The sequence below is a fragment of the Triticum aestivum genome, chromosome 6A, assembly GCF_018294505.1.
Source record: "Triticum aestivum cultivar Chinese Spring chromosome 6A, IWGSC CS RefSeq v2.1, whole genome shotgun sequence".
NCBI classification, from domain to species: domain Eukaryota; kingdom Viridiplantae; phylum Streptophyta; class Magnoliopsida; order Poales; family Poaceae; genus Triticum; species Triticum aestivum.
In genome coordinates, this window is record NC_057809.1 from 361,157,785 (window position 1) to 361,176,907 (window position 19,123).

The 19,123-nt window shown below is 40.4% G+C and overlaps 2 protein-coding genes across 2 annotated transcripts; both read left to right on the plus strand.

Annotated features, from left to right (window-relative positions):
- Window positions 1-6,551: 6,551 nt before the first annotated feature.
- Window positions 6,552-8,259, plus strand: LOC123127554 (uncharacterized). Its single transcript, XM_044547287.1, has 6 exons — window positions 6,552-6,687; window positions 7,099-7,191; window positions 7,283-7,459; window positions 7,564-7,755; window positions 7,849-8,002; window positions 8,087-8,259. Exons 1-6 carry the CDS (start codon window positions 6,634-6,636, stop codon window positions 8,257-8,259), a joined length of 843 nt encoding a protein of 280 aa, XP_044403222.1. The 5' UTR covers window positions 6,552-6,633.
- Window positions 8,260-8,366: 107 nt separating this feature from the next.
- Window positions 8,367-11,322, plus strand: LOC123127553 (uncharacterized). Its single transcript, XM_044547286.1, has 10 exons — window positions 8,367-8,509; window positions 8,577-8,702; window positions 8,799-8,929; window positions 9,543-9,618; window positions 9,692-9,984; window positions 10,067-10,253; window positions 10,321-10,440; window positions 10,527-10,756; window positions 10,833-10,908; window positions 10,993-11,322. The coding sequence occupies exons 1-10, from the start codon at window positions 8,378-8,380 to the stop codon at window positions 11,149-11,151; spliced, it is 1,530 nt and encodes a 509-aa protein (XP_044403221.1). The 5' UTR covers window positions 8,367-8,377; the 3' UTR covers window positions 11,152-11,322.
- The last annotated feature ends 7,801 nt before the right edge of the window (window positions 11,323-19,123 follow it).

The following is a 19,123-nucleotide window of genomic DNA, read 5'->3' on the forward strand; positions in this document are numbered from 1 at the left end:
TTTATTGTTGCTGTCATGAGTTACCACTACAATATAATATTAGTAATATGGTCTCTATTTGAACTTTTATTAATGCAAATGTCGGTTCTGCTCCAGATGTTTATTTTCAAACATACCGAGTGGAACAACAGGATGGTGATGGAGCTCCCAATAATGATGCTCATGACAGAGTCTATATTACCCTGCCCAAAAAGCATCATGTGCTTAGAAAAGTTGGTGATTGCCGCCATTGTGGAGCTTTGCGATTTCAATACGAGGGGCCTGCGTTTTGCTGCAGAAAGGGGAAAGTGGATGTATTTACTCCAGATGTTTGTGAGGAGTTGAAACAGTTGTTTACAAGTCTAGATGACGAGGATGCTAAATATTTCAGGGAAAATATACGGTATTTCAACTCCCACTTCTCATTCACAAGTCTGGGAGTCACCCTGGATCGGCGAGTCAGCACCGCAGCAGGAACCGGCGTATATACATTTCGTGCGTGTGGGGGGTTATACCACGCTCTTGATGATCTGGAGTCTGGTGATAATGGCCCTCGACATTTGCAGCTATATATTTATGATACAGATGAAAATTTGTTTCATAGGGTTAAGAGGTCTCCAAATCTTAGGTTAGATCTCATACGGAAGATTCTGGCAATACTAGAGCATAACCCTTATGCTCAAGTATTTAAAAGCCTTGGTGCTGTTCCGAATCTAGATGAATACAGGATCTCATTAAATACCGATATCAAGCTTGACCAACGGAGGTACAATGCGCCAACAACTTCTCAGGTAGCAGCAATATGGGTTGAAGGGAGTGACCCACAAAAGACCTTTGATAGAAGTGTTATTGTGTACGAGAAAGGTGAGCGTCCCCTGTATATTAGAGCATACTATGGTTGCTACGACCCTTTGTCATATCCACTATTCTTCCCACGTGGAGAGATCGGTTGTAATCGTTTGATGCCATATATTGAGGCCGCCGATGACACAAACCAATATTCAGTAGATGATTCTGCACGACAAGAGTACCCAGCCTATGTTCTTCCTTCAGGTATAATGTTCATAATTAATTTACACATTTTAATCAAAGTTAAACTTATTCAATAATCCATCTTGCAGACGATAACATGATTAGAGAACAACTTGGTCATGACGCACAGCATGAAGACCACACTGCTGATTTAGCTGCAGGTTGTTTTTATATTCTTATGATTATATTACACCAAAATTATGTTCATTACTGATTTATACATATTAATCAAAGTTAACCTTATTTAGTTTCCATCTTTCAGACGATAACATGATTAGAGAAGAACTTGGTCATGGCGCAGGGCATGAAGAACAAGCCACTGAGTTAGCTCCAGGTATTGGACGCGATTCACGTTTTTATATTCGTATGGTTCTATTATACCAACTTTAATGTTGCTAAACAATTTCTAGATGACTACGAGGATAACCCAGATGAGGATTTCGGTGATAATGAGATGAATGCCACAAAATCAAGGAAATATGTTAGCGCAAGGGAGTACTATGCCTTCAAACTGCAGGTCCGGAAGAAGCTTTTTAACATCATCTTGTTTGGGGGGCGCCTCTTCCAACAGTGGGCGGTTGACATGTACATCAAGATTGAGACAATGAGGCTTGACTGGTACTCAAAGCCAGCAAATCAAAAGGTCATACGCGCTGACCTCTACCAGGTAACATGCTTGTGTTTGAAGGCATAGTAAATTGTATTACAGATGCCACTCTTTGCTTCAACATGGGATACTAATTGGCGTCAAATCTTGATTTACTATAGGGCCTTGTTGACACCGTAATCGCTGGCGAGTCACGCGGTGATCGTATTGGGAAGAGAATCGTGCTTCCACGTACCTTTCCTGGTGGTGACCGTGACATGCAGCGCAGGTTCCTCGATGCAATGGCAATAGTTCAAAGATGGGGTAAACCGGACTATTTTATCACGATGACATGCAATCCGTACTGGGAGGAGATAACTATTGAATTGTTGCCTGGACAGCTGCCACAAGACCGTCCAGACCTTGTGGCAAGAGTATACAGAGCTAAACAACGATCCATGATGGACTTACTGATTAAGGGTAAGCATTTTGGAGAAGTTGCGGCTTATGTACATGTCACTGAGTTTCAGAAACGAGGCCTCCCTCATGAGCATATACTTCTAATCATGAAAGCAAAAAGTAAGTTAAGGACCCCGGATGACTATGATCGGGTGATATCGGCAGAGATACCCGACAAAAATAAATATCCTGTTCTCCATAATCTGGTGGTCAAACACATGTTGCACGGTCCATGTGGCGCGCTCAAGAAAAGTTGCCCTTGCATGATAGATGGACAATGTCGGTTTCATTACCCTCGAGATTTCTGTGATGCTACATTACAAGGGAAAGACTCATATCCCATCTATAGAAGGAGGGATGATGGGGTGAGAGTTAGGATCAGAGGAGCTGATTTGGACAATAGATGGGTGGTCCCTTACAACCCCTTTCTGCTGATGACATACAACTGTCACATTAATGTCGAAGCATGCTCGAGCATCAAGGCAGTGAAGTACTTATTCAAGTACATCTACAAAGGGCATGATAAGGCATCATTTGCGTTCCATCAGGATATTATCAATGATGGGGGAATCATTGATGAAATTCGACAATATAGGGATGCACGCTATATATCTCCTCCCGAAGCTATCTACAGGATTTTTGGCTTTAAAATGTTTGGTGTCAGCCCAGCTGTGTTGCAGCTCCAGCTTCATTTGCCAAACATGCATACAGTCGCATTTCAGGCTTATGAAAATCTGCAAGATGTTGTCGCTCGGCCATCTTCTTCCAAATCCATGCTTACCGAGTACTTTCAGATGAACCAAAAGTATCCAGAGGCACGAAAATTGTTGTACAGAGAGTTCCCAGAACATTATAGGTGGATATCCGGTAATAAGAAGTGGCAACCGAGGAAAAATAAGAGATCACAGATTGGAAGATTGGTGCATGCACACCCTGCTGAAGGAGAGAGGTACTACCTGAGGGTGCTCCTAAACCATGTCCGAGGTGCCACTTCATTTGATGATTTAAAAACAATAAATGGCAAGCCATGCGGATCCTTCAGAGAGGCGTGCGAGCAATTAGGCCTCATTGAGCATGACAGGACACTTGATGATTGCATGACAGAGGCAGCAACATTTCAAATGCCTTCTGCTCTTAGACGGTTGTTTGCGACTATACTGGTATTCTGTGAGGCAACACAAATCCGTCAGTTGTGGGACAAACATCTAGCATCCATGTCTGAAGATTATCGCCGTACTCAATCGAATGAGGCAGCACTAGAGCAAATGGTCCTTAGGGATATTAGGGATCTGTTGCAATCCATGGGAAAGAATATTAAACACTATGGACTTCCGGATCTGGTTGACGCAGATGGTTCTTTTGACGTTGAGAATAGAGAGGTAACAGAGGAGAGAGAGGTCACGGTGGACCAAGAACATCTAGATCTATTTAGTTGTTTGAACAATGAGCAACTAGCTGGTTTCAATGACATAATGGAGCATGTGACGAACCAGAAAAGCCAGATTTTCTTCGTTGATGGCCCAGGAGGCACTGGGAAGACGTACCTGTACAAGGCATTGCTTGCGAAGGTCCGTTCGATGGGCCTAATAGCGATCGCAACTGCTACATCAGGTATTGCAGCATCGATAATGCCTGGAGGTCGGACTGCACACTCCAGATTCAAAATTCCAATCAAGCTGACTGACAACAGCATGTGTAGCTTCACAAAGTAGAGTGGTACGGCAGAGTTGCTTAAACAGGCGTCCTTGATAATTTGGGATGAAGTTGCTATGACAAAGCGTCAAGCAGTTGAGACGCTTGATAGATCGCTACAGGATATAATGGAATGTCCTTTACCATTTGGTGGAAAGGTTATCGTCTTTGGTGGCGATTTCAGGCAGGTACTCCCCGTTGTGACACGAGGGACAAGAGCACAGATCACTGATGCTACACTGTTGAGATCCTCTCTGTGGCAGAAGATCCGAAAGATATGCCTCACACGCAATATGCGGGCACAGACAGACCCTTGGTTCTCGGAATACCTCCTACGGATCGGCAATGGAACGGAAGAAACAATTGGCAACGACTATGTGCATCTCCCTGAAGACATTGTGATTGCTTATACCGACGATGAAGAACCTATTAACAAGCTTATCGAAGATGTCTTCCCATCCCTACACACCAATGCTAGGTCGAGAGAGTACATGAGCACACGTGCAATTCTCTCGACCAAAAACGAGCATGTGGATGACTTGAATGACAAGATGATCTCCAGATTTCCGGGCGAGGAAAAGGTGTACCATAGCTTTGACTATATCGAGGATGACTTCCAGAACAATTACACAATTGACTTCCTGAACTCGATCACACCAAATGGGTTGCCCCCGCATGTCTTGAGAGTAAAAATCAACTGCCCGGTCATTTTGCTACGGAACCTCGACCCTCATAATGGGCTATGTAATGGAACACGCCTTATGATCAGGGCCTTCCAGGATAATGCAATCGATGCTGAGATTGTTGGTGGCCAGCATGCTGGAAAGAGGGTGTTCATACCTAGGATCCCTATGTCGCCCTCGGAGGACACCTCGCTTCCGTTCAAGCTTAAGAGAAAACAGTTCCCGATCCGCCTGAGTTTTGCGATGACCATTAACAAGGCACAGGGTCAAACCATCCCAAATGTCGGTATTTACCTTCCAGAACCTGTTTTCTCACATGGCCAACTATATGTTGCATTGTCAAGGGGTGTCTCAAGAAAGACGACACGGATTTTAGCCAAGCCTAACACCGAGGTTGATAAATCTGGGAGAAGCACCAAAAACATTGTCTATAAAGATGTTTTAGAGGGGTGAGGTACGTGCAATAGTTCGTGTTTTCTTTGCACCTTTGATTTTGTACCTATATAACTAACTCTGAACCTAACACTTTCTCTTATTTTATTTGCAGGTTTTGATCACATCGCACTACATAATAGGCATGAAACAATAATGATGTATATGTGACCTCCGACTCTTTATGTCAGAGTCGTTTATTAGTGTGATTTATTTGTAAAAATCGTTCACATATCAACTGGGCTGGAAATGAAAAAGTACAGACTTTAAATGTGTCACACTTGTTATTCCATTCATGTTCTGATTACTTGCACCATTCATTTGGGAACGTAGAAATTTCAATTTATTCTGTCAATTCCAAAACATAATATTGCTATACCAGCAAAATGTAAGCTGCTGGGATCATTGACAGAAATATAAATGATAAATTGCAAATTTATGATGGCTGTTTTTTTTGCGGGTGAAAAATAATTTTCATTTATCACCCAGGATCAATCTGCTTCTTACATAAGTCAGGCACCTCACCTGAGACTGAAACCCACCATACAACCTAAATAATTTTCATTTATCACTTAGGATCAATCTCCGTCTTAAATAATTATCATTTATGATGGCTGTTTTCTCTCAGGTGCATATGTGATTGTTAAACCTGTCTCAAATATAACTGGTTGAATTATTTAGCGCACATGAACTAACTAAATAAAACTATCCATCTAACATATAAATGGAAGAAAGAAGTGTCAATTTCAGTCTTGACTGGACGTGGTCATCATGGAATAATAAGTATTCTCCGTCCCTAACACTAACAACCGTCGATAAAATAGTAATGTGTAAACACAAAACTGAAGACAACATAAGCAACAATGAACAAAAGGAGATAAAAGGGCCAAGAAAGCAATCAATTTATCTGACCACAAGTGAGCAGTAATAATAATAAAACATTTGTACGAAACTCACCTTGATGGTTTCTTCATAAAATGGAAACCTGTGATGTCACCACTCCCAATAGCTTTGGGCTGTAGTACAATATTTGCAAGGTTACATGGTTTGATCTTAGGAATAGTGGATTCTGTCGTTTTATCAAGCTCAGTCTTGAAACAACCGAAAGCACTTCCCTGGCCCGTCCTATCGAACACGGCCAGTGAGGGCACATTAATTAACTAACTGCGAAGACAAAGGATACAAGAATTATATTTCTGTAGACAATGATGAACTTGATGTACATATAAAAAGGTAGAAGAGAAAGCACACAAAAAATAGAATAAACGTTCTGATGAGCCGAGCCCAATATTTCTGTATAAACATGTATTACGAAAATAACCCAATTAATTCTATATGCGTGGGATATAAAAAAGAAAAAAAAACATGCGTCCTGAGATAAATCAAAGGAGTTGCCAAAAAAATGATAAATCAAAGGAAAGCATGGGGCCTGAGATAACTATCACGATTCCCTTCCCTAAATCAAAGGAGTTGCCAAAAAAAAGATAAATCAAAGGAAAGCGTGGGGCCTGAGATAACTATCACGATTCCCTTCCCTCCTCACGCTATGGAAGTCCTTTCCGTGATTTCCGCCTTACATATTGCCTACAACAAACGATCTCTCAATCAGGAGCCCATACAAGCAACGTGTTTTGCACCGTAGGGTTTCCTTCATCCTCTCTCGCGAAGGATTGCCGCAGCCTCACACCCCCTCCACCGCGCCGGCCTCCTCCACCACAAGTCTGTCCAGCTTGCTCATGAGTCCATGGTGAACTACCATCGTTCCCCCCAATGTCTACGTCACAATCCCCGATGGCCTCTACGGATCAATCTGCTATCACTGTGGTAATAATGATATCTCTCTGTAATTACATCATATTCACAATGGCACATCTACAAGGCAGCATAGTCGCTAGAGGTGATCCAACGAAGTGAATCAACATGCCTTGTGTTACCCTGCAAAGTTACAGAGATGCTGTGTGTGACTTACAAAATTCTTTGGGCAACATCCACCTGATTACTAGAGAGAATAGTCTCGAAAAATTTGACATGCCATTATTATTATTCTTATTCGGGGGGGACAAAACAAGATGTAATCTATAGTATAATAATATCATATCTACGATTCTTTACTCATCTTCATATAATATTTGCTCTTTTGTAAGTACTGGAGAATATTATATTATTGTGTGTTTCAGTTACTAAGCGATGAAGAACCAATAAGTACCGAGTAATATTATATTATGTGTGTTTCAGGTACGAAGCGAGGAAGAATCAAATGGAATAGACAACGGTGATGAAGTACAGGAAAAAAAGAGCACACAGGCCACAGATTGCGAAGTCGCAAAGGCATGCTTCCGTTTCAACTATCCCAAATAGTTCTAATTCTCATTATATTATAATACTACATAGGGATTATACTTTGTAATGTTCCTCTCAGGGATTAACCATCAAGGAAACAAGTGAAGAAATGCAGCCAGCTCAAGACAATGAATTAGCACAAACATTCGACACCGAAGGGGCAGAAACTGTAGGGGACAAGCTTGCAGAACTAAATGGAATACCCAACAAAGATGAAGTGGAGAAAAAGAAGAGCACGCAGTCCACAGATTCCAAGGTGACATAGGCATATCTTCTTTTCCAACTATATGTCCCAAATAGTTCTAATTCTAATTATATTAAACCCTGCATACTGATTGTTCTTTGTAATCTTGCTCTCAGGAATTAACCTTGAACGAAACAAGAGAACAAATGCAGTTAGCTCAGGATGAGGAATTAGCACAAACATTTGGCATCGAAGGGGCAAACACTATAGGGGACACAATGAGAGAATCAAATGAAACAGCCGACAAAGAAGTGGAGAAAACGCAAAGCACGCAGTCAAGTGATTCAGAAGACTCCGAAGTGACAGAGGCATCTTTTCGTTTCCAACTATGTCCCAAATAGGTCTAATTATAAGTATATTGTATCCTGCATACCCATTATTCTTTGCAATGTTGCTTCCAGGAATTAACCTTCAATGAAACAAGTGAACAAATGGATGCAGCTGAGGACAGAGAATTAGAACTAACGTCTGGCATGGAAGGGGCACATGCAGGGAAGCCTATCCGACTGCATAACAAACCTAAGAAGGCACAAGACTATGTGGTGGCTCCAGAAGGCACGGACAAATCCTTCTATGCCCTGCTTTTGCTACATTTGTTTTCTTTGTCATTAATAAATGTTGTTACTTACATCATGATAGATTACGCCTGCACCGGCGATGATTGGTCTGTGATTGAAAATATCATGTCTGAACCAAACGATAAAAGAAATTTAGTGAGCATTGATGACTCACATCTCCAAAGAAAACAATTACAACGTCTATTACTCCCAGAAGAATTTGTTGGCGACGAAGTAAGTATATGTAGCTTTTAGACAAGACGATGCTATTTTAACATTAGTTTCTATTTTCTCCTATGACCAAGGTGTGCACTTGATATTGCAGATCATAGACACATACATACATTGCATAAGTGCTAAAGAGCATCTACAGATGAGGTCAGGTGGAAGTGTGTTCTTAGAGAGTGCATGCATCTCTAAGATGATAAAGGAATTTAGCTCTATACGGGATGAGGCACCAAGATGGGTATTAAACAGAGCTACAACTTATTTGGAACATGATATGGTGAGTCACAGTTCCATACAAATGTTTGTATAGATGGGACGTAAACTAACAAAAACCCTATTTTCAGATATTCATTCCAGTGAACATTGAACACTTCCATTGGTACCTAGCAGTTATAAATACCGGGCAGCGATGCATCCAGGTGCTCGACTCGCTAGGCCCAGGAATGAGCCGCAAAGACCTTACCGCTATGGTTAGTCATTAGTCACACTACACCATCTTTTGATAAGACGATTTCTGTTATTATTCTGTTGTGATGCTAATACTTTGTCATTTATTCACTCAACAGCTCAAAGGACTGGAAAATGTATTTGAATATGCATCGCTTCAAATGGAACTAAAAACTGATAAGTGGAAAGACTTAAACATCTCAACATGGCGAAGGGAAGAGTGTATTAAGAGCAAACTGCAAAGAGATGGGTATACCTTCTAACTCAAAGGCTCAAAGTAATCAACATCATGTGTTTTTTGTATTTCCCCATTAGTTGCATCAGAAAAGAAGTTTCTGCACAATTAACAAAAAATATGCACATGTCAAATTATACAAGCTGAAAGTATACAGACTAACAGAATCATTCATTAGGGTAAATATGTCTCACCTTCCCAAAACGGCAAATTGTTCCAGTCCCACAGCATACATCAAAAAGTAATGTGTCTGAATTGAGATTGGCACAATCACTAGCAAGGGTGTACAATCTTTCTGCAGCAAGAGTATTAACCTGTGTAATTGTGAGTCAATACCAAAGTTAAAACAAAGCCCAATGGGGCAATTTCGAGACGCTGGTAAAATGCGTAACGTGACGTAATACTATAAGCCAGTGACCCATTGAAAGTGAGAGTGGCATTTTTTTCCAAACAAAAATATCTTTAAATTTCAAAGGGCATGTCCGGTTCACATGCTGCGTGGGTGAGATTTTTGTTCTAATCACTGCTTGTTACAGTCATGATCATTTGATGATTTCAAGAAATAATATGAATCCCTATAGAAATGATAACAATTTATTGAGTATATTTAAGTTTTGTAATCATGCAGGTCATCTTGTGGTCTGTGGATGATAAATTTTATGGAGTACTTCACAGGATATATTTTGTCTGACATTCCTACACAGGTACATTTCACTCTGTATCATTATACTTATTCTATGTTCTATCACTATTTAACTCTTATTACTACTTTAATAGGAACATATGACAGATTTTAGAACAAAACTAGCTGTCATCTTAGTGGACTCGAAATTGAATGATGATAATATAAGAAATCGAGACATGGAAGATGACGAAAACAACACAGATCCCACGGAATGTATGATTCTGGATAGACCTCCTGAGAATTTCAAAACATCAAATACATCTGAAGAAGTCGAGCTCATCTCACAGTCATTTATCCTTTCACCGTATGTCAAAACAACAAACGATGATTTAATAGATGAACTGTGCTTGTTCATCGGTATGGTTGATGATGTCGCTCTACTAGAGTAAGCCATATTTTTTAGTTCATTTTGTATTCCAATAAATTACTTTCATGTCAATATAATTGACAGAATTTCGATTTTACAGGAGCGAATGGGTGAAAAGCTCTGATCCATACCCTATTAGCTTAAATTTGAGACAAATAAAAAACATATTGAACAACGATGAATACATGGATATCCATTGCTTTAATATGGCTGTGCGGATACTAGCGCGGCACGAAGTCCAGCTTCTCAGAGACATTCCATCTCACTATATGGATCTGAACTTTTGTGTAAGTTACTATAATCATGTATTACATTTTTTCTCATTGCACTAATATTTTCTCATTCTTATTTTAGTCGATGTTCCACTATGCACGAGACTCAAGTCATCGTGAGAATATGGAAATTGCTACATTGAGACAGTTGTTTCATAGCTGGCCTGACAGTAATGATTACCATATCTCACAATGTGATGTGGTAAGAGTTTAATTTTTATCTCTAAGAGTGCTTTATTTGGTCTTAATTATTATCCCATGTATTTCTAAACTATTTCATCATTGCAGATTTTATTGCCTTGGTATATGTTTGGACTATTTCTATTGTTTGTGTTGGATCAAAATAAAAAGGTTGTTTCAATTTTCGATCCGTTGCCAATACCTACTTTGGGGAATAATGTACTTAAAATTGTGGCTGAGAACCTAAACCGTGCACTAGAAGTTGCAAACCCTGCATTCAAGGATGATATCTCTAAATGGGAATGCTTAGTTCCTGTTGCTCCAACTAACTCACATTGGTATGAATCTTTTAAACGCATTACAATATTAATTGATTCATTCAACGCACATTATATGTTTATTTCATACATGCAGTGCCCTGTCCGGTTATTTGGTTTTTAATTACATGCACTCATTGTGTGATGGAAAACTATATTTTCCCATACCCAAGGTGAGTATTTACACCATTCTTATTTCTTTCTATACACATTGCACATGCAACTTGTTATAACAATGTTGTATAATGCATATGTAGGATGGATTTCAGCTGAGGAAGCAATTTTTGGTGCATATTTTAAAGTACGAAGAGAATGAAGCTCAAAACAACATCCCATACATTGAACGAAGCATCATTGATCGCATCTATAGATGGACCTTCATTGCTTCAAAAGATGGACCTTCAAGACATGCTTAGTTGGGGTTTTTAAAATATATTTTTTTGTATAAGAACTCACTAAATAAAAATTAGATCCAGAATAGATGTTTTTACTATAGACTATGATGCATGGGTTGGATCAGAAATATGTCACACTTCCTGAAAATACAATTTGAGTGACATGATAACATTGTTTGAAATTTTAACTAATGCGTCCCTCTTCAAACTAGAACACAAAATTCTGCTATGAAAATGATTCCTTCAGATTATATTTCAGGGTGAAACATTTCCCAACAAAAAAGTGTTTGTTACTGCTCGTTTAGGGCAGCAAGCTCCCTTCTGGTTAAAAGGATTTGAGTGCAAGATTGATTACAATGAATGCAAGCAAGCATGCTTCTAGCCTTCTACTGAGCCTTAGAAGAAGCCAAGGAGTATATTCCAAAACCTCTTTTATATTACTTCAACACAAAAAGTTATGTGATATCCTTCTTTCATGTAGATATCCTATTAGGTGAGAGCATCAACAAGGTTTTGTTGATCTATCATGAACCGGTTTAGAATAAATGTTTTTGATGTACATGCTTGTGGTAAGACATGTAAGAAATATTTGGAGTTGCCGATGAAGGTAATCTAGAACTTTGATTTAGTAAACATATATGCCCGACCATCACATCAAGGAAACGTTCCATAGGCAACCCCAAGTATTTCCCAAATTACAAAAATAATGTGGAATGCAACTCAGAATCAAAACATACCCGTCCATTCAGACTTGTTGCTCATTCCCTTCGGCACCTTCTTCTTCTCCTAAATAAAATTGAACCATTAAGGATCGCATCGTCAACACAGCCACCGATAAGCAGATTCAAGGAATTGCGAGTTTGCGAGTCTAGAATTAACTTATGTTGAGGAATGTCGATAAGAAAAATACAATGCACCAAAATTAAGTACAACAAAACAGATTTACCCTTTCACCGTATCAGTAGGTCTAACCAGTATATCATAAATTATAGCTTGAAAGAAATAAGAACCTAGATCAGCTCAAATCACATAATAAAACACTAAGCTCCTTATTATTGATTTGGCCCAGTCACCTGACTGGCCTTGAAAAAAGTAGCTTAAGCACTTGGTGGAAATTGTTTACTATATTATCTCTTAGCTCTCTCGGCTAACCGAAGTCTGCAATCAAATGATACCGAAGAAACAAACAAAAAATAAAAATATATACCTTTTATCTCAGAATCAAATGATCCGTACTTCTTTTGCCAGGCCTGTTCTTACATAAGGTTCCCGCAGAAGATCAAGTTGGTGAGCCATGTGATGGGAAAAAAAATTGCCGCTGCCGAGATCAATGGCCTAACTAACGAAGCAGACACACAGCTGACTGTATCACAAGGTAATTAGGATCAACTTCATGATATATGGCCCTTTTGCTATTACAGACCTTCTTCGCTTTGCTATTCAGAGCTGAATGTATTTCACGATGGTTTTTAATATTCAAACATTCACTTCATTCGTGTTCCTGGTTTTGTACCCAGAACAGTATACTAATATTTATTGTACCCACAAACGTATTCACCCCAATATTGTGTCAAATAAGAATCATTCAGTGATCAGCAACTAAGAAAGTATACTCCCACTTATCACAAAAAAGAGTGTTGCCTTTGTGATTCAGCCAAAGAAGTAGCACTAATTCTATCTCCACTACTGGTATACATTTTTGTCGCTACAACTGTAATCTAATGTCTACGCACAAAGTGTATACATAAAAGAGGAATCGGAGAAGATTATCTCCATGAAAACATTTCATTGGATATGGGACAGGATTCAATGCTTGTGCTTGTCCAGATTATTTGAGTAATGATGTATGCAATTTGTGCTTGTCCAGTTCTGTTCATGTGCATATTTCATATCTCAGTTGGAACTTTGTACATATCAATTGATCTATCACTTCAGACACATGTTCTTTTCAGAATTGCATCTAGATGTGCATATCAATTGTTTAATTGGAAATCCCAAAAGGTTGACTAAACAGTTAAACAAAGAAATAGATACCCAGAGATTTGCATCCAGTTGTGATGTGCAAAAATAGATGTTATAGCCATCTGATACAAACCTCAAATATCCTCACAAAAGCCTGTGTTTCCACATCCAGCATAGACACAAGATTCTCTAAAGTTGCTGCAAGAAATCCACCAAAACGTGGCTGAAATCTCAGCTGGCTTGAACCTCCCTAGACAGGCATTGCAAGTAAATATAAATCAACAAACTGATGATATGTAAGTGATCTCATTTAAAACCATATGCTGCTTGTGATGGTGACATCTCATTATTTCTAAAAAATATGTGTGGTATCCGCAACAACAAAGCAAAGCTACTGCGATCGACAGAATGTTCAGTAAGCTAAGCTACTGCAGATCGACAGAATGTTCAGTAAGCTAAGCTACTGCAGATCGACATAATGTTTAGTAAAAAATTGAAATTTGTAATTAGTAGAACCAGATCACTGTAACCAACTATAAGTACACCCTCATATCCAGCTGTGGAGGGGGACGCATGCGCTTACCAGCTGCGGCTGTGCTTGCAGCGCGAGTTCTGCGGCGGGCGAAGGCCACGATGAGAGCGACGCCCGCGGTGATCCCCACCGCCAGCCCCGTCCACTTCCCCGTTTCGCCTGCTCTCTGTCTCCTCCCCTACTAGCGCCCACTTCTTTGACTGCTGCCCCTCCGCCGCACGACGCGCATATGGGGGCAGCCACGGACGAAAGCGAAGCGCCCGAACCGCTCCATCTGGTGAGCCGACGGGGCCCGGTCTGTGCTCGGGCAGCGCCGGCGCGGGATGGCCGCCGCCGCGGACCCGTTGGAGATGAATCCCGCGCCTCCGCGGCCGGCTCAGACGGCGCCTTGCGCTGGGTCGGCTGCGAGCATGCGGAGCTCGGGCACCTCCTGGAGCACGGAGGCGAATGGATTCAACGAGAAGGGCCGTGCGAACCTCGCGTCGGCGGCCTGACGAGGTGGGGAAAGGGGGAGTTGGCGACCAGAAGAATGGGGAACGGCGGCCAGAGTATCTCACGGGGGTGAGTTCGGTGATGGGCTTAACCGAGAGCGAGTGACTGTGTAGCACACCGACACCGTTGTAGTGCTACTCATCAGGGGAGTATTTGTTTATCGGCCGTGTTCAATTCAGCTGGGTAGGTATCTTAAATCTTAATGGAGTCTCCTGATGCACATCAGTGTCGAATTACCTGAGCCCAGGCGGACCCCCGCAGTGATAGGTGAAAAATAGCCGAACGCCCTGACTGACCGGTACCCTCATATCTAATTTAAATATATGACGGATATGAGGCGCGACCATGTGCTTACACAATGTCGTACTGACGGCCGGGTCCCATATGAAATCACCCAGAAACCCAACAGTCTGAAGGGCGTCTCCTCCGGTGGGGGTGCGAACGTCGCGTGGCGCCTCTCCGGCTCGCTGTCCGAGGCCAAAGTCAGGCTTTTAAGTCGGCGGGCATCCCTAAACCTAGCCACAACTTCCTCCTCTCTCTCGCGCCGTCAGCCCGGACACATTTCTCTCCGTCTCCACTTTCCTCTTCCCTCGCCGTCCGATATGGCCCGGCAGTAGAAGACCACATACGCTATGCTAAAACCGGAGCGCTACTTCCAGATCGAGGAGGAGATCCGGACGCGGTGCGTAGCCCGGATCGCAACAAAGAATTTCCAGTCATTTGTATGACTTACAATTGGGAATTATATGCTCTTTGCATGAGATTTCAACTTCTCAAAAAAAATAGGTTCGCGTTATTATAGAATTATTTTTTCATAGTAAAACATATTTTAGTCGAGACGTGCGTTGCACGTGCATGCTTACTAGTGTGTTATGATCCGCTAACCCCGAAGTGACAATAATCGGTATACTTACCGGTGATGACCGTAGTTTGAGGAGTTCATGTATTCACTATATGTTAATGCTTTGTTCCGGTTCTCTATTAAAAGGAGGCCTTAATATCCCTTAGTTTCCGTAAGGACCCTGCTGCCACTGGAGGGTAGGACAAAAGATGTCATGCAAGTTCTTTTCCATAAGCACGTATGACTATATTCGGAATACATGCCTACATTATATCAATGAACTGGAGCTAGTTCTGTGTCACCCTAGGTTATGACTGTTACATGATGAACCGCATCGGGCATAATTCTCCATCACCGATCCATTGCCTATGAGCTTTCCATATATTGTTTTTCGCTTATTTACTTTTCCATTGCTATTGCTATCATCACTACAAAATACCAAAAACATTACTTTTACTACTGTTACCTTTTGCTACCATTATCACTACTATCATATTACTTTGCTACTAAACACTTTGCTGCAGATATTAAGTTTCCAGGTGTGGTTGAATTGACAACTCGGCTGCTAATACTTGAGAATATTCTTTGTCTCCCCTTGTGTCGAATCCATAAATTTGGGTTGAATACTCTACCCTCGAAAACTGTTGCGATCCCCTATACTTGTGGGTTATCAAGACTATTTTCTGGCGCCATTGCCGGGGAGCATAGCTCTATTCTTTGAGTCACTTGGGATATATATCTGCTTATCATTATGAAGAACTTGAGAGATCCAAAAACCAAGATCTATCCCTCAACTACGAGGGGAGGTAAGGAACTGCCATCTAGCTCTGCACTTGATTCACCTTCTGTTTTGAGTAAGCTTGCGACTCCAACTCCACCTCCATATATTGAGTTTCGGGGAGAAAAAAATCAGAGAGAAGAAATCATCGCGTTTTACGATATGGAGCCGCCGCCAAGCCCTAAAACCTCTTGGGAGGGCTGATCTGGAGTCCGTTCGAGGCTCCGGAGAGGGGAATCCGTCGCCATCATCATCATCATCAACCATCCTCCATCACCAATTTCATGATGCCCACCGCCGTGCGTGAGTAATTCCATTGTAGGCTTGCTGGACGGTGATGGGTTGGATGGGATCTATCATGTAATCGAGTTAGTTTTGTTAGGGTTTGATCCCTAGTATCCACTATGTTCTGAGATTGATGTTGCTATGACTTTGCTATGCTTAATGCTTGTCACTAGGGCCCGAGTGCCATAATTTCAGATCTGAACCTATTATGTTTTCATCAATATATGAGTGTTCTTGATCCTATCTTGCAAGTCTATAGTCACCTATTATGTGTTATGATCCGTTAACCCCGAAGTGACAATAATCGGGATACTTACAAGTGATGACCGTAGTTTGAAGAGTTCATGTATTCACTATGTGTTAATGCTTTGTTCCGGTTCTCTATTAAAAGGAGGCCTTAATATCCCTTAGTTTCCGTAAGGACCCCGCTGCCACGGGAGGGTAGGACAAAAGATGTCATGCAAGTTATTTTCCATAAGCACGTATGACTATGTTCGGAATACATGCCTACATTATATCAATGAACTGGAGCTAGTTCTGTGTCACCCTAGGTTATGACTGTTAGATGATGAACCGCATCTGGCATAATTCTCCATCACTGATCCATTGCCTACGAGCTTTCCATATATTGTTTTGCGCTTATTTACTTTCCCATTGCTATTGCTATCATCACTACAAAATACCAAAAACATTACTTTTACTATTGTTACCTTTTGCTACCGTTACCACTACTATCATATTATTTTGCTACTAAATACTTTGCTGCAGATACTAAGTTTCCAGGTGTGGTTGAATTGACAACTCAGCTACTAATACTTGAGAATATTCTTTGGCTCCCCTTGTGTCGAATCAATAAATTTGGGTTGAATACTCTACCCTCGAAAACTGTTGTGATCCCCTATACTTGTGGGTTATCAAGACCATTTTCTGGTGCCGTTGCCGGGGAGCATAGCTCTATTCTTTGAGTCACTTGGGATTTATATCTGCTTATCATTATGAAGAACTTGAAAGATCCAAGAACCAAGATTTATCCCTCAACTACGAGGGGAGGTAAGGAACTGCCATCTAGCTCTGCACTTGATTCACCTTCTGTTTTGAGTAAGCTTGCGACACCTATACCTGCTTCTGCTATTCGTTCTGATATGTTGCATGTTATTGATGATGCCATTCTGCTATGCATGATACTTATGATGAAACTACTTCTATGCTTGATACTACTGTGCCACTTGGTAAATTTCTTGATGAACAAATTTCTAGGGCTAGAGAGATTGAAAATATTGAATCTGATAATACTGATGAAAGTGATGATGAAGAATCACTTGTTATTCCCGAGGGTTATGTTTTTGATCAAGAAGCTTCTTTAGCTATTTTAGCTTGCAAGGATAGAAACGAACTTAAGAGGTTATTAGCTAAATGGAACAAGCAATCTCTCAATGCTAGAATGAAACCTGACCCTGCTTTTGCTACTTCACCTATCTGTGTTACCGATAAGGATTATGAATTCTCTGTTGATCCTGATATAATTACTTTGGTTGAATCTGATCCTTTCCATGGCTATGAATCTGAAACTGTTGTGGCACATCTTACTAAACTGAATGATATAGCCACCCTGTTCACTAAAGATGAGAGAACTCGTTACTTTTATATCCTTAAAATATTTCCGTTCTCATTAAAGGGTGATGCTAAGATATGGTTTAATTCTCTTGATCCTGGTTGTGTGCGTAGTCCCTAGGATATGATTTATTACTTCTCTGCTAAATATTTCCCTGCTCGTAAGAAACAAGATGCTTTAAGGGATATATATAATTGTGTGCAAATTGAAGAAAGAGTCTCCCACAAGCTTGGGGGAGGCTTCTCCAATTACTTAATGCTTTGCCTGATCATCCTCTTCAGAAAAATGAAATACTTGATATCTATTATAATGGACTAACCGATGCTTCCAGAGATTACCTGGATAGTTGTGCTGGTTCTATTTTCAGGGAAAGAACACCGGATGAAGCTGAAATTCTATTGAATAATATGCTGACAAATGAAAATAGTTGGACACCTCCAGAGCCGATTCCTGAGCCTATTCCTAAACCAACTCCAAATAAGAGGGTTATTCTATTTCTCAGTCCTGAAGATATGCAAGAGGCAAAGAAATCAATGAAAGAAAAAGGTATTAAAGCTGAAGATGTTAAGAATTTACCTCCTATTGAAGAAACATATGATCTTAATCCTTTACCTATTGAAGAAACTCATGGTCTTGATAACCCGACACAGGTAGTAAAGGTAAATTCTCTCTATAGATATGATAAAGCTGAAATCCCATTTACTAAGTTTGCTAGCCCATGCTTAGATGAGTTTGATAAATTTATGGATAAGCAAGAAGATTTTAATGCTTATTTTGGTAGACAATTGAATACAATTCAAATATGCTTGAACACTTGGGTGATTATATGGCTAATGTCAAAGGTGAACTTAAACTTATTAGTAAACATGCTTCTATGGTTACCACTCAAGTAGAACAAGTACTTACAGCTCAAAATGATTTGCTCAATGAATTGAATAGTAAGAATAATGATAATGCTGTTAGAGTTATGACTAGAGGTGGTAAAATGACTCAGGAACCTTTGTATCCTGAAGGCCACCCTAAGAGAATTGAGCAAGATTCTCAGAGAAATAATATAGATGCACCTAGTCCTTCTAAAAGGAAGAAAAAGAAAAATGATAGGACTTTGCATGCTTCTAGTGATCCTATTGTTGAAACACCTGAGAATCCAAATGATATTTCTATTTCTGATGCTGAAACACAATCTGGTAATGAACCTGAAACTAGTGATAATGTTAATAATAATGTTCATGATGATGCTCAACCTAGTAATGATAATGATGTAGAAATTGAACCTGCTGTTGATCTTGATAACCCACAATCAAAGAATCAACATTATGATAAGAAAGACTTTGTTGCTAGGAAACATGGTAAAGAAAGAGAACCATGGGTTCAGAAACCCATGCCTTTTCCTCCCAAACCATCCAAGAAAAAGGATGATGAGGATTTTGAGCGCTTTGCTGAAATGATTAGACCTATCTTTTTGCGTATGCGATTAACTGATATGCTCAA